This window comes from Caretta caretta, chromosome 4 (assembly GCF_965140235.1).
Source record: "Caretta caretta isolate rCarCar2 chromosome 4, rCarCar1.hap1, whole genome shotgun sequence".
NCBI lineage: Eukaryota > Metazoa > Chordata > Testudines > Cheloniidae > Caretta > Caretta caretta.
This window is the reverse complement of record NC_134209.1, coordinates 117545044-117567695: the sequence shown is the minus strand read 5'-3', so window position 1 is coordinate 117567695 and position 22652 is coordinate 117545044. Positions and strand designations below refer to the sequence as shown.

The window sequence follows — 22652 nt, the reverse complement described above, 5'->3', positions numbered from 1 at the left end:
GGCTTGGCAAATCACAGCCAGCACAGCAAGAGTCTGGACTGGTCACTTCCCTCCTCACGGGTGTGGTTATGGTTGGTGAACAGGTGAAGGGTCCAGTACAGGTCCCCCACTAATAGTAATTAGCTCTTCTATAGAACTTGTTGTCACTAGATCTCAAAGTGCTTTATAAAGGACGTCAGTAGCATTGTCTCCATTCTGCAGATGAGGAAGCTGAGTCATAGAGAGGTGCAGTGACTTGCCCAAGGTCACCCAACAAGAAGAGCTGGCAGTAGAACCAGGTGTCCTGGGTCCTAGTCAAATGCTCTACCCACTAGGAAGTACTGCCTCCACTAATTTCAATTAAGGACCTCAGCGGAGATAAGTTTATTTGGTTCAAGGAAACAGTGAGGTGGGTAGGGATTGTCAAGGAATTCCACAGCCCTCCCACCCACCATATTACTTTAATTAACTTGAATAAAGTTTCAGCCTTTTTTCAAAATACAAGCAAGTCTGCCTCTTCCTTCGTGGGATGCCATTACTTACAGACTGAGCTTAGCCCTGTTCACCGCTCCTAATTTATTATAGGAATGCTTTGTTGCAGTTCTTGAAAACCCATGCACGTTAGTTTTTAATGCAAAGGATTAAATTGTCTGTTTTGCATGGCAATATCTAGACTATGCAGAATGTCACCATTCCGGCCTCAGAAAACTGTACATCCCCTGACCTTTGCTGGACTGACAGAAACATGACATGGACCATCAAAAATGTGTCTGACACAGAAAATATTAAAAAATGTAAGTAGAAATACCACTTATTTGTAAGTTATGGGTTTCAGATACACTTATCTTGACACTTAGCCGGTGTCAAGTGGAGTGCCCCAGGGGTCGGTCCTGGGGCCGGTTTTATTCAATATCTTCATAAATGATCTGGAGGATGGTGTGGATTGCACTCTCAGAAAATTTGCGGATGATACTAAACTGGGAGGAGTGGTAGATACGCTGGAGGGCAGGGATAGGATACAGAGGGACCTAGACAAATTGGAGGATTGGGCCAAAAGAAATCTGATGAGGTTCAATAAGGATAAGTGCAGGATCCTGCACTTAGGACGGAAGAACCCAATGCACAGCTACAGACTAGGGACCGAATGGCTAGGCAGCAGTTCTGCGGAAAAGGACCTAAGGGTGACAGTGGACGAGAAGCTGGATATGAGTCAGCAGTGTGCCCTTGTTGCCAAGAAGGCCAATGGCATTTTGGGATGTATAAGTAGGGGCATAGCGAGCAGATCGAGGGACGTGATCGTCCCCCTCTATTCGACATTGGTGAGGCCTCATCTGGAGTACTGTGTCCAGTTTTGGGCCCCACACTACAAGAAGGATGTGGAGAAATTGGAAAGAGTCCAGCGAAGGGCAACAAAAATGATTAGGGGTCTGGAACACATGAGTTATGAGGAGAGGCTGAGGGAACTGGGATTGTTTAGTCTGCAGAAGAGAAGAATGAGGGGAGATTTGATAGCTGCTTTCAACTACCTGAAAGGGGGTTCCAGAGAGGATGGTTCTAGACTATTCTCAGTGGTAGATGAGGACAGGACAAGGAGTAATGGTCTCAAGTTGCAGTGGGGGAGGTTTAGGTTGGATATTAGGGAAAACTTTTTCACTAGGAGGGTGGTGAAACACTGGAATGCGTTACCTAGGGAGGTGGTGGAATCTCCTTCCTTAGAAGTTTTTAAGGTCAGGCTTGACAAAGCCCTGGCTGGGATGATTTAATTGGGGATTGGTCCTGCTTTTGAGCAGGGGGTTGGACTAGATGACCTCCTGAGGTCCCTTCCAACCCTGATATTCTATGATTCTATGATTATTTTGTGTGAAGTGAACAACAGATCATTATAAAGGGATACAAGCAAAATGAAGTTTGACTGCTGCATACATTCAGACCAGCTCCTCTGGAGTTATTGACCAATTTACTTTTGGTAGCATCGCATCATTCAGACCCCACGTAGCTCTCTTGCCAGGAGCCCTAAAATCAGCACGGAAGGTCTTCCAGGTCATGTCACCCCTTACTAGTCCAGTGACAGGGTCCTATGGTTATTTTATAAGACTGATTTCTTGGATATTTTGATTGATCATCTTCATTGGCATATGAGTACCAGTTGGCAGAGAAGGGGTGACACACTCATCCTGCCATGGAGAACACACTAAGATTTGCTCCTGCCTTTGCATACCGCTCCCTTGCGCAAAGTTGCCTGGAGATACTCTACCCATGCATGGGTATGTTTCTGTCTGTGTCTGCCCCTTTGTGTGGGGATGCTGTGTATCTTATAGCCCTGTCCATAGAAGATCCGCACCCCCCCCACCCCTAAAACACCTATACTGGGCAGCCAGTGAGGTAAGGATTTTTTGCTACCATGCATCCGATGAAGTGAACTGTAGCTCACGAAAGCTTATGCTCAAATAAATTGGTTAGTCTCTAAGGTGCCACAAGTACTCCTTTTCTTTTTGCGAATACAGACTAACATGGCTGTTACTCTGAAACCTTTGCTACCTTTGACATTGATGCCATCATGCCTATTTATGGAAGAACAGCTGTATGGCCTAGTGACAGAAATAAAATTCTGGCTAGTCTGACTTTGACTTTCTTTTTCCTTTTTAGGCCAGCATCTCTTTGCAGGAACAAATCTTGCTGATCTTGCTGTCGGTCTCATCCTGCTTGCAGGGTCTTTGATAATTTTGTGCATCTGTTTGGTGCTGATAGTTAAGTTACTGAATTCTGTGCTTAAAGGACAAGTGGCCTCAGTTATCAAGAAGACGCTCAATACCGGTAACTATGTGTTGTTTCTGTATAACTATGAATAACTGTGGCAATAAGCATCTGTACTGACGCTTTGCACTGGCCAATCCAAAGTGATGGCATGAGTAAAGCAATATGAAGCTGAAATTCTAGAATAATATTTCATCTTGTCAGTGTGTTTCTTTTGTTTCTTTTTATAAATTGGTGAGTGAATGTTTCACTTGTGAAGTGTGGCTGATTAAGTTGTAGAAACCAAAGTCCAGACTCTGTTTTTGATGTACTGTATAATCATTAGCTGTTAGAATCCTAGGGGTTAGTAGATATATATCCTCAGTAAATACCACTGAAGTGCTGACTGCTTGCTCTGGCATGGGGCCTGCACCTCATGTTACTGCTAGAGCTAGTTGAAAAAAGGGACAATTTTTTTGGTGCTTTCCCTTCCCTCCCCAGTTCCTACCATTCTTTCCCTTGCCCTGCTACACCCCTCTAGCCTTTTCTTAAGTGAGGTATGACAGCCAAAAGAACCACTCTCTCTCCTGACTGAGCAGCCAGCTTCAATCCCTATGACCACCTGTCTCATTAAAAAGCCAGCTGCATTTCTAGCACGGAGTCACTTTGCGCTAGGACATTCGCTCAGGTGCAGCTTTTGCCACCATCCCCTTTCGCTTTCTAGACTGAGGAGCGGGGTGGGCCCCACTAGCAGTGGGACACAGCCCTGAAAGAGGTCTGAGTGAGGAAGAAGAGATGGTGCTCTGCATGGGGAGAAGGTTAAACAAACAGGACTTGCTGCTGGCCCTTCCTTCCTCTGGGGCACAAGGCACCAGTAGCTCAGGAAAAAAATTAGTCAGTTCCCATGTTTACATCTAATTTGGAACTGGTCAGTTTCCTGGGTTTCTTATTTCACCTCTTCACAACTGATGAAGTCCTGATTTCTTAGTTGACTGGCAAAGCTGCAGGCTTCAGGGAAACATGGTGCATCATCTCTCTAATTAGGATCTTTAGGCCTATATTTTCGAAAGTTATTAGTGATTTTTGGGTTTCCAACTTGAGACACATTAAAGAGACCTGATTTTTCACAGAATGGGTTCTCAGTGCTTTTTGAAAAGCTGCCAAAATTGAGGCAACTGAAATTTGGAAACCGTAGGCCTTGTTGTTTCAGTTTATAACTTGAAAGGCACCTATATGTTGTGTTGATCTCCATTGAAATGCTTCTATTATTATATGCACTGTGGTAGCACCTAGGAGCCCTAGTCAAAGACCACGGCTTTGCTGTCCTAGGTGCTGTACTAACAGAACAAAAAATGGTCCTTGCCCCAAATAGCTCTAACATCTAATAAATAATAAATAATAATAATAATATTTTCACATCTGTATTACATATAGCATCAAATATTTTGTGACTCTAAAAGTCGTGCCCTCCCTTTTTTATTTTTCAGATTTCCCATATCCTTTTTCTTGGGTAACCGGATACCTGGCAATGCTTGTTGGAGCTGGTATGACGTTCGTTGTTCAAAGCAGTTCTGTTTTCACATCTGCTATTACGCCACTTGTTGGTAAGTTCTTTGGTCTTTTATTTCGAAAGCCTCATATTTTATGTTTTTCAGTCCAAAATATTCAGTCCTATTTTCTTCTTCTAGGTATTGGTGTTGTAAGCATCGAGCGAGCGTACCCCCTTACGTTGGGGTCTAACATTGGTACGACCACGACGGCTATACTTGCTGCTTTAGCAAGTCCAGGCAGTACATTAAGATATTCATTACAGGTCAGTATAAATCATGCTTATTATTACTTACAGATTGAAGTCAGTGAGAATTTTGCCAGAATAAGGAGGATTAAGGCATAAGGAGGATTTAGCTCTAATGATGCTGGTGTACAAATATCCCATACTAGTAGCAGACTATTGCCTTTCAAACCTGAGCTCTTCAGGTTATTAAGGGTCACTCATCAGTCTCTCATACTGAGGCCAGAGCAAAAAGGTACATTAAATGTTCACAGAATTCTGTTATATAATGGCTTTCCTGAGATTGTCTTGATTCTGTTTATAGATTTTCAGAAATGAAAGTCTGAAGTTAGGTTCCCGAAGTCAGAATGTAGACATCTACACTGATGGCCTATTTTCAAAAATGCAGAACACCACATAGCTCCCATTGACTTCATTGTTGGCTCAGCCCTTGTGAAAAGCACACTGCTGATTTTAGGAGCCTAGGTTTGGAAACCTATATTTTAAAATGGTAAATGATTTTCCACGTATATGGTGATGTCTGAATTTACCTTTCTACGTCAAGGGGGAAAATGGTAATGAGGTCTTCTCTATAACCAGTATCAATGCATTTCAATAACTCTAATTAATAAACTGACTGGGTTATTGACATACATATAAAACAGGGAAATAACCACAGTAGTCATTTTATTACCTCCACACAAGATTAAGCAGCGGCAATCTCAAGTTGGGCTAAGTCCAGTTAAGTTGATCTCATGTTAATTAATCATTTTATGACAGCCTTTAAAAAACAAAACCATGTGTATGAATTAGGGCTGTCAAGAGATTAAAAAATTAATCACAATTAATGGTGCAATTAAAAAAATTAATTGTGATTAATCTCACGATTAATCGCACTGGTAAGCAATAATAGAATACCATTTATTTAAATATTTTTGGAAGTTTCTTACATTTTCAAATTTATTGATTTCAACTACCACACAGAATACAAAGTGTACAGTGCTCACTTTATATGTATTATTAATTACAAGTATTTGCACTGTAAAAAAACCAAAAGAAATAGTATTTTTCAGTTCACCTAATACAAGTACTGTAGCACAATCTCTTTATCTTGAAAGTTGAATTTACAAATGTAGAATTATGTATAAAAAACCTGCATTCAAAAATAAAACAATGTCAAATTTTAGAGCCTGCAAATCCACTCAGTCCTACTTCTTGTTCAGCCAATCGCTCAGACAAGTTTATATACATTTTCAGAAAATAATGCTGCCCGCTTCTTGTTTATAATGTCCCCTGAAAGTGAGAATAAGCATTCTCATGGCACTGTGGTAGCCAGCTTCGCAAGATATTTACGTGCCAGATGTGCTAAAGATTCATATGTCCCTTCATGCTTCAACCACCATTCCAGGGGACATGTATCCATGCTGATGACGGTTTCTGCTTGATAACAATCCAAAGCAATGTGGAGCGACGCATGTTCATTTTCATTATCTAAATCAGATGCCACCAGCAGAAGGTTGATTTTCTTTTTGGTGGTTCGGGTTCTGTAGTTTCTGCATCAGAGTGTGCTCTTTTAAGACTTCTGAAAGCATGCTCCACACTTCGTCCCGCTCAGATTTTGGAAGGCACTTCAGATTCTTAAACCTTGGCTCGAGTGCTGTAGCTATCTTTGCGTTTTGTCAAATCTGCTGTGAAAGTGTTCTTAAAATGAACAACATGTGTTGGGTGATCATTGGAGATTGCTATAACATGAAATATGTGGCAGAATGCAGGTAAAATAGAACAGGGGACATACAATTCTCCCCCACGGAGTTCAGCAACAAATTTAATTAACGCATTTTTTTTTAACGACTGTCATCAGCATGGAAGCATGTCCTCTGGAAAGGTGGCTGAAACATGAAAGGACATATGAATGTTTAGCATATCTGGCATGTAAATATCTTTTGACACCGGCTACAACAGTGCCATGAAAATGCCTGTTCTCACTTTCAGGTGACGTAGTAAACAAGAAGTGGACAGCATTATCTTTTGCAAATATAAACAAACAAGAAGTAGGACTGAATGGACTTGTAGGCTCTGAAGTTTTACATTTTTTTTGTTTTTGAGTGAAGTTATGTAACAAAAAAAATCTACATTTGTAAGTTGCACTTTCACAACAAAGAGATTGCACTACAGTGCTTGTATGAGGTGAATTGAAAAATGCTATTTCTTTTGTTTATCATTTTTACAGTGCAAATACTTGTAATAAACAATATACACTTTGATTTCAATTACAACAGAGAATACTATATGAAAATGTAGAAAAACATCCAAAATATTTAATATATTTCAATTGGTATTCTATTGTTTAACAGTACAATTAAAACTGATTAATCACAATTAATTTTTTTAGTTAATTGCATGAGTTAACTGTGATTAATCTACAGCCCTAGTTTAAGTGTTAGTTTTAATCAAATAACAATTACTGAAGGGAAATAAGATAAGGGCAGGGATCTACAGATTTGGTCAGCAGACACTGGGCTTATTTTGCCCAAGCCCCTTCTTGAGGCTTTAGAAAGCAGGTCGTAGGGTTTAAGGCCAGAAGGGACCACCAGATCATCTAGGCTATGTCACTCTTAAATCGCTACAGCAGCCGTAGCACTGCAGCATACACACTTGCTGTGGCAATGGGAGGGTTTCTCCCATTGCTGTAGTTAATCTACCTCCCTGAGGGGTATTAATTTGGTTAACAGAAGAATTATTCTGTCAACCTAACACTGTCCACAGGGGGTGGTTAGGCTGACTTACGTGTGGCTTTTTCACACTCCTGAGTGACACAAATGGGTTGACTTAACTTTTTAGTGTAGACCTGGCCCTCGTCGTGTGACTTCCTGTATATCACAGGCCACCAACATCACCCAACACCCCCACGCTAAACCCAACAATCAAAATTAGATGAAAGTTCTGTAGCCCACAAGAAACTAAATTAGTATCTGGCACAGGCAGAGAAGTGGGGAGACTGAGGTGTACCAATGCCGGAAGCCCTTGCCATAGTAGGGATTGATTGAGTGAAACATATTGAGATGATCCCAGCAAGTTAACTGCACTCCATCCTGCAAAGGAAACCCACCCAAAGTCACACTCTAACCTTGGAGAAAATTCCTTCCCAACCTCACGTATGGCAATCAGCTAGAGGCTGAGCATGTGAGCAAGCACCCGAGTGAGAGAATGCTCAGTGCCACCTTAAAGCAAAAGGTGTTCAAAGTAGTGAGCACCAGAGACTTCTGATTTTGATTGAGTAAATTGACCAGGCTAAAGTTTTTACTTTTTTTTTTAAACCTATAAGCTGTCCAGTGTCCCATCTCTGATGCTTCAGAGGAAGGAGAAACAAAACCCTGAATATGTCGGGGTCACCCCTTCAGGTGACCGACGGAAGACATAAACTGGAAGGGACCCCCAGGGCTGTTGAGTTTGGCCCCCCGCCATCATGAGCAACCCCATCATACAATCCTACTCATAAATTTATCCATCTCTCAAAACTAATTAACTTATTTGCTCCATAACTCCTATTGCGAGGCTGTTTCAGAATTTCACCTCTTTGATAGTTAGAAACCTTCTTTAAATTTCTGGCCTTAATTTGTTCATGGCCAGCTTATACCCGTATGTTCTTGTGCCAGCACTGTCCTTTAAACTTAATAGCTCTTCACCCTCCCTGGTGTTTATGTCCTCTCAGACTTCATTTTGCTAGGCCACGCAAGACAAGCTCTTCCATTCTCCTCTCATAAAATAGACCCTCCATATTCCAGTCATCCTAGTAGCTCTTCTCTGCACCTGTTCCAGTTTGAATTAATTTTTCTTGAACATGGGTGACCAGAGTTTTACACAGTATTCCAGATGAGTTTTTACCAGTACTTTGTACAATGACATTAATACTTCTCTATCTCTACTGGAAAAGTCTTGCCTAATACATCCTAGGATTGCATCTGCCTTTTTCGCAGCCACATACATGGTGGTGGCTCATAGTTATCCTGTGATCAACCAATACACTTAGTCTCTGTTGCTTCTAACTGATAAGCTCTGAATTTATAACATAAATTCTTATTATTGGACCCTACTTTGCACTTTGTACTATTGAATTCCATCCCACTTCTATCACTCCAGTCTTCAAGGTTTTCCTGCATAATATTCAGATCCTCCTCTGTATTGCCAATACCTCCCACCTTTGTATCAACAGCAAATTTTATTAGCATACTCCTACTTTTTGTGCCAAAGTCATTAATAAAAATATTAAATAATATTGGCCTGAACACCAATCCTTGAGGAACTCCACTAGTAACCTCTCTGCAGTCTGATATTTCACCTTTCAGCACAACCTATTGCCTTCTCCCCTTTAGCCAGTTCCTTGTACTAATCTTCATCTTCTCTAATTTAACTAAAAGAAAAGGAGTACTTGTGGCACCTTAGAGACTAACCAATTTATTTGAGCATGAGCTTTCGTGAGCTACAGCTCACTTCATCGGATGCATCCGATGAAGTGAGCTGTAGCTCACGAAAGCTCATGCTCAGATAAATTGGTTAGTCTCTAAGGTGCCACAAGTACTCCTTTTCTTTTTGCAAAGACAGACTAACACGGCTGTTACTCTGAAACCTCTAATTTAACTAATAATTTTCCATGTGGTACCATGTCAGATGCTTTACTGATGTCCAAGTGTATTAGATCTGTTGCATTTCCCTTACCTAAAAAATCAGTTCTCTTCTCAAAGAAATAAATCAGGTTAGTCTGGCACACTTTATTTTTGGTAAACCCATGTTGCATTACATCCCCTTTTCCATTTACCTCCATGAATTTAATTATTCTTTCCTTCACAGTTTGTTCTAAAACCTTGCATACCATATAGGTCAGACTAATAGCTCTGTAATTTCCTGGATCACTTATTTTCCCTTTCTTAAATATCGGAACAATGCTAGCTATTCTCCAGTCATACGGTACTACTGCCAAATAGATAGATTTATTTAAAATCTTTGCTACTGGACTAGCAATTTCATGTGCCAGTTTTTTCAGTATTCTGGGATAGAAATTATCTTGTCTCCCTAATTTTAGATCATTAAACTCTTAAAGTTTTTCTTTCACCTGCAATGTGACAGTCTCCATTCCATATGCTCATTTCCATCAGCCGTACTGCCTTCATGTCCCTGTTCTGTATTATCATCCTTATTGAAAACTGAGGCAACATATTCATTTAGTTTTTGGGCCATGCCTAGATTTTTAATCTCCCCACCCCCTCCACACCGCATAGTGGCCCAGCCTCATCTTTCCTTTTATTTTCATAACTAAAAAACCCTTTTACTATTTATTTTAATTTTCTTGATGAGCTAATTCAACTTGATTTTTAGCAACTGACACTTTACCCTACATTTTTCTAACCTCAAAAATATAGTTTTCTTTGCTGATAAATCCTTTTTTCCATTCCCTGTAGGCTCTCTGCTTACTCCTTATAAGCTTTTTGAGGTGGTTTTTTATCCAGTTGTGCCTGGAGCCTTTCCCTTGCTTTTCCCCCCTTGCTTGGGATGCAAATTGCAGATAGTTTTTGTCTACTTGATTTAAAGAATACAAAAACTTCCTCCACATTTAAGTCCTTGAGCTCTTCAGTCCAGTTGACTTCTCTAACTAATTCCCTTAATTTCCCAAAGTCTGTCCTTTGACAAATGTCTATGTTGGAAATGTTTATTGGAGACGTCGGAAATCAGCAGATGCACAATTATGTGCTTTGGTCACATTAGGCGTGCAGATGGAAATAACCTTGAAAAAGTTGTTGCGGAAGAAATAGTGGAGGGTCATCGTAGTAGGGAACTACCAGTGAGGAGATGAATACATGGTATGTGACAGATCACTGGAAGGTCAGTTTCTGAATGTGCAAAGACAGCAGTGGATGATGAAGGCTTCTAAAAGTTCTGCTATGATGTCACCGATATTCAGACATGAATAAATGGATTTTCTTACTTTACTGTCTTTTTGAAATCATAAACCATAGCTGATTACCTGGTTTTGATTGTCCTTTCTTTTAGTTTAAACCGAATCAACTCATGATCACTCCATCCAAGGTTATTTTCTATGACCAACACTATGACCAAGATGTCCTCACTGCTTACCAAAACCAAGTCTAAAATTGCATCACCTCATGTTATTTCAGTAACTATTTATTGAAGAAAACTGTCGTCTATCACATCCAGCAATAAGTGGGCCCTACCAATATTAATAGCATTTATTCTCCAATCTATACCTGGGAACTGAAAGTCTCCCTTTATGACACAATTCTTAGTAATATTTATCTCTTACATTATTCAATATATTGCTGTCCATAACCAAGTCTGAAACAAGGGGTCTATTGCAGACCCATAAAACTATCCCAATAGAACCTCTTTTATAATCCTTCCCCCAAGTGATTTTGACCCAGTTTGTTTTATCCATATTGTCACTTATTCCTTTACAGTTTTCTGCATCATTTATGTACATTACCCCCCTCTCCATTTACCTTTATTTCTCTCTCTCCTAAACAGCACATACCTTTCAATATCTGTATTCCAGGGATGAGTGCTATTCCACCATGTTTTTGTAATCCCTATAATATTCAGTTTGACCTCTTGCACCACTCGTGCCAGTTCCTCCCATTTTATTACCCAGACTCATTGCATTTGTGTAGATGCATCTCAGTTGTTTTCTTCAGACCTTACCCAGTTTTCTGGCTGGATTAGGTATAGTCCTTTAACTAACTGTATCCCCTACCTGACTACTACTCCAATCAACATTTGTACTTTCTTTCTCCTCGCTGTCCCTACTCTTACTTTCTAGTGTTCCTTTAACCCTGACTATATCTTCATTTAGCTGATTTTCCTCGTCCTGTGTATTGAAACCAGGCGTGGAGATTGAATGAGTATCTTCCAACCTTCTCTCCTAGTTGAAAACCCTTCTTATCAGTCATGCCAGTTTTGATCTCAGAATGTTAATATCCCAGGACTCAAGGGGATTTCATCAGTCAAGAAGAGTCTTCTTTCTGTGAATGCCTCTTACTGGTCAGTTATCCCCAAATTTCCTCATAATACCAATCCTTGAGCCATCTGCTGATCTTCATTATTTTTCATGCCTTCACTCGCCTTCTCTAGGGACTGGAAGTATTCCACTGAAGATCACCTGAGTTTCCACTTCATTAAGTGTCTTACTGAGCTGAGCATAATTGTCCTTGATCCATTCCATATAAAATTTATGTCTGGGGATGGATATCTATAGAGACGCAGACTGCTGTGTGGAAGGGACTCCTGTTTGGAAGTGTGTGAGCCGCTAGCACACACTAGCATGATCAGGAACAGCTGCTGGGGAGCCTGGTGCCCACCCCAATGGGCAGGGTTGGGGGTGGTACAGCCATGCTGGAGGAGTTGCCGGGGCTGGGCACTGTCTCCTGTGAGCGGCGGCCTGACATGCTACTGCTTTTGCCGCTGCAGTTCCTGGTAGAGCTCTGCAGCTCTGCGGATATCTGCTTTATATCCGTGGATATCCACATCTGGGGATATAAATTTTGTATCTGCACAGGGCTCTACCAATGTTAGCTAGTGACTGACTTTTAAACCTTGCCCACTAGATCATCACCATCCCTTTGTTAAGGGATATGAATGAGCACTGGCTCACGCCACAAGCCTGGAACAAAACATTCAAAAATCAAGACTACATCTCCAGACCACAAAATTGCCTCCTCTCAGGCCACACTCCCACAAAACCTGCTGCTAACTGTTCACTCAAGAATTTCTTTAACCTTTGTATTTTAGGAAGTTTTTCCTAATGTCCAACCTAAACTGCCCTTGCTGCAATTTAAGCCCATTGCTTCTTGTCTTACCCTCAGAGGTTAAGAGGAACAATTTTTCTCCCTCCTCCTTATAGCAACCTTTTAGGTACTTGAAAACTGTTATCATGTCCCCTCTCAGTCTTCTCTTCTCCAGACTAAACAAACCCAATTTTTTCAATCTTCCCTTGTAGGTCATGTTTTCTAGACCTTGAATCATTTTTGTCGCTCTTCTCGGGACTTTCTCCAATTTGTCCACATCTTTGCTGAAATGTGGTGCCCAGAACTGGACACAATACTCCAGCTGAGGCCTAATCAGCGCGGAGTAGAGCGGAATAATTACTTCTTGGGTCTTGCTTACAGTACTCCTGCTAATACATCCCAGAAGGATGTTTGCTTTTTTTGCAACAGCGTTACACTGTTGACTCATATTTAACTTGTGATTCACGATGACCCCCAGATCCCTTTCTGCAGTACTCCTTCTGAGGCAGTCATTTCCCATTTTGTATGTGTGCAACTGATTGTTCCTTCCTAAGTGGAGGACTCTGCATTTGTCCTAATTGACTTATTAGACTGCTGGAGTCTAAAGGCAGCACCTTATTTCCTTATAAGCCACACATTTTTCACATTAAAAAATTAGACTTGTGTGCCCTTCTCATTGATTTGTACTTTTATCTTTTTTAGTTGAAAAAGAAATTGCTTGTTGTTTGAATTGACTGGCTTTGTCCCCAGCATGCAGCACTGGGGTGAAGGGCTGCATGGTAGAACTACTCAGCAGAGCTGCGTGGAGGATGAGAGTTCTGTTTTGTGAAGGATTTCGAGATATTGAGTTTTGGCTTTGTTCCAAATCGGAGCAAACACCCAAAATTTCCAAATTCTCCACAATGGGAAATGAAAAATAATATATTGGGTCATTTGAAATGTTTCTTTTTGATTTTAACTTTTTGCATTTTTTATTAAAGTAAAAAAAATTAGATATGAAAAGTGGTTTGAAAGCAAAAAATCAAAATGTTTTGTTCCAAAAATGTCAAAATGGGACATTTGTTGAAACCTTTCTCCCCCTCCCCGCAATGATATTCTGGCAAAATGGACCCAGTTTCATTAAGCATTTTGATGCTGATGAAACCACATATTCCAACAGAATCTGGTTCTCTCAGAGCTTCTCTGACCAGCTCTGTGTCTCATTGTGCATGTGGATGTGCTGTCCATTGTACACTTGTAATGACCTGACCCCATACTCTTGTTGTAGGTGCCCTGATTTCATTGGGAATTTTGCTAGTGTGAGAGGAAGGAATTAGACCCTTAGGCCAAGTCAGATGTAACTTAGCTGTCTTATGTTGATGACTCATCAAAAACACACAGAAGGCTGGATATTTTCCAAACATTATCTTGATTTTTAATCATTATTATTAATTATGTAGTACCCACAGTGTGCATAGTGCTTCCCAGAGCATAGACAAGACCTTATAACCTAAATCTAATCATAACTCTAAGTGTGATAATAGAGTAAGAGGGGAGCAAGGGAAGACAGAACACAGACTCTGAGGAAGATCATAGGTTTGTTGATATTTGGGACACAGTATTTAAAGGCACTCTAACTAACTGTTCAAAATATGCTTGCTTTCAGATTGCTTTGTGTCACTTTTTTTTCAATATTTCCGGGATTATTCTGTGGTACCCAATACCTTTCACCCGGGTACCAATCCGCCTCGCAAAGAGCTTGGGGAACATAACAGCCAAGTACAGATGGTTTGCTGTTTTTTATCTAATCCTCTGCTTCTTCCTGATCCCGTTGGCTGTGTTTGGTTTGTCGGTAGCTGGCTGGCAGGTCCTTCTGGGTGTTTGTGGTCCCATCCTACTCGCTTTGATTGTGGTGATTGTGATTAATGTTCTGCAGTCCAAACGGCCAAATATACTGCCTACAAAGCTCCAAAACTGGGATTTCCTTCCCAGGTGGTTACACTCTTTGAAGCCATGGGATAATGTGATAACTTCTGCACTCTCCTTCTGTGGGAGATACTGCTTCTGCAACAAGTGCTGCAAATGCTGCAAAGACAAGACGGAAGATGAGCTGGCCAGAGACAAGCAGGGAAAGGCTATGGCAGTTTATGATAACGCAGTTGAATTGGCTGATGAAGAAAATTGTGTTACAAAGACAGAACCAGCAGCTGGTGATGAGAAAACCTACTCAGACAACACAGCCTTCTAGGAGGGGATCAATCTGTAATAGAAAAGATACAGTATAAGACAATCAATCTCTTGAAAATCAGCTTGGGCAGTATACTGAGGAATGAATGAAATCTCTGTTAGGTTCTTGTATCCAGTGGTATACTACTCATCAAGGAATGCAGTAGAACAAATTCTACAGGGTTCCCAGAAAGTCTAAGATCAGGTAAAAAGCTAAGGCTGGATTTTTATCTGGAGGATCTACTATATGATACATTAATTCAAGGTCAGCAGTACCAAACAAATAAACATTGCTATGCAGTCCCATTAGCAGAATGGCTCCAATGAGTTGAGAGATATGAACTTAAAAAAACCACTCTGGAATGTGCAGAACATTTTCTCCAAATTACAGGGATATTAAACCACACTCACCCGATGATCCCACAAAGTTTCTGGAAGAGGCAAAAAATCAGAAGAATGAAAATGTTTTCATATATTCATTTCCTGTAATGTTAGAGAGCTAAGATGCTGTATTTTGTGACTTCCAGCTAAAGGCTAACATGTAACAATTTTAAATTGCTGGTGCACTTGCCTTTTGAAAGTATAAATCGGTTAAGGATTGGGTGCCTACTGAAGGGCTTGCTGGAACCTCTTTACTAAACCATAAAACAGCCTTTTAAAATAGCGGTAAAGATTGGATTTAGAGCAATAAAAGTCCAAGGAAATTTGGACTTCAGCATTATGCCTACTGTGGGGTTTATGCTAAGATCACACGTTCTTGAAGAAATCTTTTAACATCTACTGCAGAGAAAATCTGTGTTAACTGTAACCATTTACAGCATGGCCTGTGTCAACTTAGTTGGAATCAACATAGTGCCTGATGTGAATTTGTACTATCGGTATTATGCATGTGCATATTAGGAATCCAAATCTCTAATAAAAATCCATAGGTAAAGTAATCATACAGCACATGCTGGGAAGTCCCTTGTCCTCACTCTCTGTGGGTATTAATGTTTTAGTAAATGCCTGTGAAGACTAGTCAACATCATGGACTGACAAACTGCAACATTTCAGAATGAGCCATTCTGAGTACTGCAAAGCCTTCAAAAATCAGTACGCTTTTGTTGGCTTTATGTAATTTAAAAATGACCAAATCATGGGAGATGCAGTGGGTGAGGGTTGGAATGTGTGAAGGTTGACAGTTATGAGGGATGGAAAAATTACAACCCTGGCTCTATGCTAATTTTTAGTTTTTATAGCTGAGTTATAAATGAGACTTATAATGGAAATGCTGACAAGACCCTTTCATTGTAGCATAGCTACTCAGTGCTGCTAAAATAGATTTACTTCTGAAACAAGTTTCCTATTTTCTTAATGTTATGTAATTTAATAGGTGGAACTCAGTTATTATGTAAATATGTACATTTTGAGGGTGAAAATAAGTTCTTCACATTTTTAAATTAACATGTTTACAAGTTGTGTAAAGTCTGCTTTTTCATACTATATTAAATTTTATTCAGGCTGAGCTTTTGATTTTTTCTGTAACTGTGAGCCAATGACAAGATGCTAAGCATAGTTGCGATTTGTATCTATTAGCCCAGATAGGATTTTCAAAAGGACTCAATGTAGGCCTAACTCTGCTTCTCTGGATCTCAATAGAGAGCTCAGAGTTAGGACCAGCCACCCCATTCCTTTTTCTGTTTTCTTGATGTTAATGTTTGTTGAACTTTGTTGTCTTTGAACCACTCTTCTCAGATGAACAAGATCTCTATTCTGCCGCTGATATTTCTGATGTGCTCTCACATGTCTTTATCGGCTTATGTGCATTTCCTACTCTCAGCTTTTTGACTCATTAGAATAATATCTAGATGTTCTTGTGAAATTCTGTCAGATTTTTGATTGACTAACTTTAAAATAGAAGAAGTTTCTTGCTTTTCCTTAGTCAGTTAACAGAGTGGCACTTTGTTTTAAATAAAAGCTTAAACAAGCCCTCTATCAAAACACCAGGGGTAGGTTAGGGAAAGCAGTTGCTACAAAGGAACTGGAGGAATTATGTTTAGGCATATGAGCGCTCTAGGCTCCTTTGTTGTAACTATTCTCCTGTCCTACATTCAGTTCTTGTTTATCCTTCTTCACTCTTCATATACGTTGTGTCACATGCCTTTATTTTTAAGCAGAACTCATGGATTTCAGTGGAGATATTTACTTAAAAACTGATAGCACATGTCCCAGCATATTCATTCCCAGACTCTAATAATTGCTATTTACACTTAATTTATAATTGTTCTAGTGTACAGCATTTTCATAAGTTATATCGTAAATGTCTTTATGTGATTGAGTTGTTTACATGCCATATTTGAAAACTATGCAATGTTTATCTATAATGTAAAAAGGACACACTGTATATTTTATAACATAGCTTTTAAAAATTGTATTTGTAACTATGTATACTACATATTGTGGAGCCATGTTAGTGGCTCCATTGTTTAAGTTACATTGTGATTTGCTGCTAATGCAGGAGGTGAGTTCTTAAAATAAAGATTACAGTGTAGCTAAATATCTTCATATTATGTCTATAATACAGAAGGATGTTGAAATCTATTTTTCTAACCAGTTATGAATTTTCTGTGAGGAGTAACTGTTGAGCCACAAGGTTTCTAAAAATCATTTTTTTAAATTAGAGGAAATTATACAACTTATATATACATTGTATACAATTATATATATATATTGTATACAATTATACAACCTTTTGGGATTCTGTACCATTGGCTTTGTAACCTGGGCATGAGTGTTCATCTTGCTCTAGTAGAGTGCAGCTCCCAGAAGCAGCCAGCATGTCTCTGTGCTTTCTAGGTGCAGGGGCAGCCAGGGGGCTTTGTGCGCGGTCCCCACCCAGTGAGCCAGCACCGCAGCTCCCACTGGCCTGGAACTGCGGCCAATGGGAGCTGTGGGGGCGGAGCCTGTGGACGTAGGCAGCGTGCAGAGCCTCTGTGGCCCCCAGGTGAAAGGGCCAGAGGACATGCCACCAGTTCCATGAGTGCACAGAGCCAGGGCAGTCAGGGAGCCTGCCTTAGCCCCATTGTGCCGCTGACTGGGAGCTGCCTGAGGTAAGCACTGCCTGGCTGGAGCCCACATCCTGCACCCCAGCCCCTTGTCCCAGCCCTGAGCCCCCCCCGCACCCCAAGCCCCTCATCCCTGACCCCACCCCAGAGTCCGCACCCCAACCCCCTGCCCCAGCCATGAGCCCCCTCTTGCACTCAAATCTCTCATCGCCAACCCCACCCCAGAGCCTGCACCCCAGCTGAAGCCCTCACCCCCTCCTGCACCCCAATCCCCTGCCCAGTGAAAGTGAGTGAGTGAGGGTGGGGGAGAATGAGCGACAGAGGGAGGGGGGATGTAGTGAGTGGGGAACAGGGCCTCAGAAGGGGTGGGGTAGGGGCGGGGCCTCGGGGAAGAGGAGGAGGAGGGGTGGGGCAAGGGTGTTCGGTTTTGTTCAATTTTAGAAAGTTGGCAACCCTAAGCCTTTTTGCCTGTTCCAGGTATCCCTGGCCATTGGATGAGGTGTTAGCTGGAATGACCTTTGATGGTAACCCCTCGTCCTGTCCTCCTTGAGGCTATAGGCATAGCTCTGGGGTGGGAAAGGGGACCTGAGTCCTTCCCTGGAGCAGATCCATGCCCTGGGCCCTGAAAGTTAAACAGCATGCACTGGCCTAAGTTTGGCCAGCCTGTTTGCTTGCTTTCCCCTGGGCCACTTCCTACTACCACTGCATCTCAGTCTGGGGCATGGGCACAGTGGCATTAGTCTTTATTTCCAAACCCACACAGTCTAGGGCTGATGCCTGTCGCCTGCTCAAATCCTAGCCCACGGTTCCTCCTCCCTCCTGGAGAGCAGCTGGGGAGGTGGGGGGAGATTCACAGTCAGGTTCACCTAGGAGAACTTTCCTCTCCTGTTGCTGCAGGGCAGTGCTCCTCCAGGAAATGGCCCCCCACCTGGGGCTGCTGACGCTCTTTATCCTGGTATTCTCCCTGGAGCATGCTCAACAGTGCCTGAGGGGGAAAGGCCTCTCTGGGCCAGTATTGCTCCATCCCTTCCTTTGTCTCTGCTTTAGCGTGGGGTTTGTAAAGCCCATCCCTGTGCTGTCCACCTTATGTGAACAATTTTCAAATCCATTCTGGAAGTTCACTGAAGCCTCACTTTGGCAAAGCATTTAAGCAAACACTTAACTTCAGGCAGGTGCTGCAGAGGGATCTAAAGACTCTTAGAATGAAGTTCATCAAGGGACTCCTCATTGCTGCTCTTATCTCTGCACATTGCTGTACTCCTCTTTCATCTGTCTCCGCATCTGGACCACAGTGTTCATCATTCATCTCTAAGCTTTTGGCTCCTTTGCTGTCACTTTCAAGTGGACCCTTCTTCTCACCAGGATTATTTGGGAGGTTTACCTTCCCTTTCTTCAGTTTCCAGTGTGTCCTGACAATGTATTCATATCTAGAACAGAGCATTAAACTGAGTACATTTTAAAATCCAGGGGAAATTAAACACACTACTATCACTACTGCTGGTTAAACACTCCACTACTTAATTTCTCTCCTTGATTTCCATATTGGCAACCATGGAAGGAAATAGTTAAATGACTGTTTTTAGTCTAATCTAGATCTGTTCTTATACTGCACTCATCACAGTAGTATCAGAGCACTTTCCAGAAGTGCATTAAGCAACGTGACTATCTGTCGCATTCTCATTCATTCTCTTTCTCATCCTTTCCCTGGGGGAAATAGTGCTTGCAGTGCAGTGTTTTGTTTTGGAAGACTTTTTTTGTTTTTAAATATACATGCTTTCTATGTGTTTATTAGAGCTGGTCAAAAAAAATTTTGACTGGAGAGTTTTCTGGAAAATGCAGTTGTGTTGAAATCAAAACATTCATGGGCAGGATTAGCATTTGACAACATTTTTGATGGGGAAGTGTTGAAATGATTCACTTCAGCCATCTCAGTTTGATTAGTTTATATTTTTATTATTAAACATGAATTTAAATGTATAATTTACTATTTTATGTTGTTTTGCCATTATTGAAACTGTGTGTTTTGCCATTTCTGAATTGACTTTTTTCAGAATTTCTGTACCACAGAAAATTTTGAAATGTTGACTTATGCCAATTCAGAACCAAAACAGGTTTTGATAAGTTGAAATTTCCTGAGAAATGGAACTTCTGTTTTTCAGTCAGCTCTAACGTTATATTAGAGAAGGCAAGGCCAAAGAAGTGACCCAAGGTCAAGGTCATTGTTTTCTGTAGGAGGTGCAGCTAGAATACGATTTTAAAACTCCCAAAACACTCACATTAAAAATGTGTAAAGCACCATGCAAGAAATGAATATTTGTAAAAATAAATGTGCACAATATATAGGACCACTGAAGTCAATACAGCTGGGACAATTTATAAAGCAGAAAATTTGACTCTACGTTACTACAAAAAATGAATGGTTAATGAATAATACTGAGAACAAATCCACATGATTTGGTAGGTGTGTAAGCAAAGGGTGCTAAATATGAATATTGCAGATGGCACGGCCAACATTTAAGAGCATAAGGAGACCAGAAGAAAATCTCCGTCCACATTTCCATATAGGTACTGTAAGTAAGCAGCAATGCTGTGCTCCATATCATCCTCAATATGTCATTGATAGGGATTTGTTTCTATCAGCGGGCATTTCTAGACATACCAAATGCCAACTGCTATAAATATTTTTGTCCATGTGACCGGCTGGCATTTTACTGTACATATCAACTCATGCAATGTATTTTTATAGGGAATATTCTGTGAATTGTAGCCTTCCCTTCATCACTTTACTCTGAAGGGGAATACATGCTCCATAACCAGGGAAGCTAAGGTGTGTTTTTCTCACATGGATAGTAATTATGCTGATTTTCACTAGAGCAGTGACTAAGTAGATTTACAATGCAGATCAGACCCCAGTATTACAACACAGCAGAACACCAGAAGGGAGGACAATATTGAAACCATTCAATTTTACTCATGCCCTTGTGAAACTTTCATAATTATCTTTTACACTTCTTGCAGGCACCAATCACTATACACTAGTTAATATATTAGTGCCCTGCACTGTATATAAACAAGCAACTTAATTACAGCAGTAGATAATATTTTGAAAGTAGATGACAGTAGCATGTAACTACTGCTAGTTTACACTATGCAAGAAGCATAAATTACAAGCTGGACAATTTATGGGCCAGATTCTGCCCTTGGTTATGCAATGTGCAACTCCTATAGGCTTTAGCAGGAGCTGTGCACATGTAACTGAGGATAGAATTCAGTCCTCTACTATTTGACTATGACCCAGAGCATCAGTTCTCAAGCTGTTGTCCACGGAGAGCTAGTTGGTCGTAAGGGGCTAGCGCCAGAAAGGTGCTCAATCTCTCCTGTTAAAGTTACTTCGCTTTGTATAAATAATCAAATGACCAGACACAGCTTTATAGCCCAGTAGTTAGAACACTCAGCTAGTACGTGAGAGACTGTGACAGGGTGCTGTTATCAGCTATAAACTGAGCCCTTTGGAAGCACCCTGGTCACTTAGAACAGCCAGGGTACTAGGTGTAGTTAGTGTATGAGGGACTTAGGTAGCTTGGGTCTGGAAAGGCAGAAGGGATCACTTGCACCTGTAGGGGGCCTGGGGAGCTAATGAAGTAATTAGCTCACTTGCTGGATAGCTCTGAGAAAAAAGCAAGCAGTGTAAAAGGCAGAGCCTGGGAGCAGGCGAGGGAGGTTCTACATAACTGCTGCTATGCTGGGCTGTGCCTGGCGCATAAACAATAATCAAGACTCTATGTGCTGCTTAATTCACAAAGAGGGCTTACTAGCCAGTGTTTCTAGGAGCTGAAGGGGAAACCTGTTCACAGAGACCCAGGTTCAAGTCTCTGCCCCAGTGAATAGCTGGGAGACCTACCCCAGAATAGCCAATAGCCTGCTCGGTAGGGCACTCACCTCAGATGCGTGGTCAAGTCCATGTTCCAAATCAGGCTTGAAGCCAGGTTTCTCACATCCTGAGTGAGTGGCCTAACTACTGGCCTGCTGGCTATAACAGAGTAGGTGTCTCTTGCTGATTTTCAGTTGCTAGGACATGGGTTACTTAAGCAGCTGACCTGGCATATGTGTTTAACACCAGGAGATGGTTCATGGCTGAGGATCTCATAGAATCATAGAAGATTAGGGTTGGAAGAGACCTCAGGAGGTCATCTAGTCCTAGACCCTGCTCAAAGCAGGACCAACCCCAACTATCTTGAGCAGAGGGAAGCACCTTCCTCTGCCTGTCAATTTAGTCACCTTGAGGCCCTGATCAATGGAAGTTAGAAGCCTAAATACCATTTGAGTTTGGGCTATAAGCCACTCCCCTTTCCTTTGCATTTCATTCCTGGCTAGCTTTGGTGGCTTCCCTGTTGGATTGCGGGTTTCTAAGGATTCCTTCCTCACAAGCCTAATTTTCTCCATGCATTGTGCAGGGAGCCTGGGAACTTAACTCAGAGCTGAGAATTCTACTCCTTGGTGGGGTGTTGTAACGTCTAACTGCCTTTGTGTATCTAGTCCCTGGTGCTGGCTCCTTCTTGTTGCTGGTTGCTACTTTGCATGAAAAGAGGCTAAAAATGCATGAAGTATTTTCCCAGTACTTTTCCATGGAAGAAGTTGCTGTAGTTGCCACAGGAATATTGTATGATCCCAGATGGAAGAGTAGGTGATTTATATGATCATAAGCGATTCCCTCCCTCACCCTTTGCCCCAGCGGTGGTTGTTCCTCAGCACAATTTATAGAACATGAACCAAAAGACAATATAAAAGCATTACTAACCACCATGCTCACAGAGGGAGCAGTCCAAAAAAAATCAGGTCTAGCTTGTTCAGTAAAGCTACTGAGGTTTGTAGGGAAGGCAAGGCCAGATTAAAGCAATCTGGGACCTTGGTTTTGCCCCCTCCTGCACTTGGAATTGTGGTGGCATAGGGATCCCCTTCCAGAGAGGCAGCATGGGGCATCTTCTTCCTCTTAGGAGCAACAGCAGGGCCACCCTTGCCTCAGGAGCAACGTTCCCAGCCAATGGAAGCTGTGGAGGGCCGTGCCTGCGAACAGTCAACGTAAACAGAAACAAAGAGGAGTCCGGTGGCACTTTAAAGACTAACAGA

The 22652-nt window shown here is 41.4% G+C and overlaps 1 protein-coding gene across 4 annotated transcripts in view; it reads left to right on the top strand.

Annotated features, from left to right (window-relative positions):
• The window catches only part of SLC34A2 (solute carrier family 34 member 2), a 53196-nt gene extending 36179 nt beyond the window's left edge, over window positions 1–17017 (top strand). For all 4 annotated transcript variants that reach the window (XM_075127993.1, XM_048848687.2, XM_075127992.1 and 1 more), the window contains 5 exons: window positions 653–773; window positions 2626–2793; window positions 4200–4316; window positions 4401–4525; window positions 13922–17017. In XM_075127993.1, the coding sequence (XP_074984094.1) occupies window positions 653–773; window positions 2626–2793; window positions 4200–4316; window positions 4401–4525; window positions 13922–14503 (1113 nt within the window). In that variant the 3' untranslated portion in view covers window positions 14504–17017. The remainder of the gene's footprint in view (window positions 1–652; window positions 774–2625; window positions 2794–4199; window positions 4317–4400; window positions 4526–13921) is intronic.
• Window positions 17018–22652: the final 5635 nt, after the last annotated feature.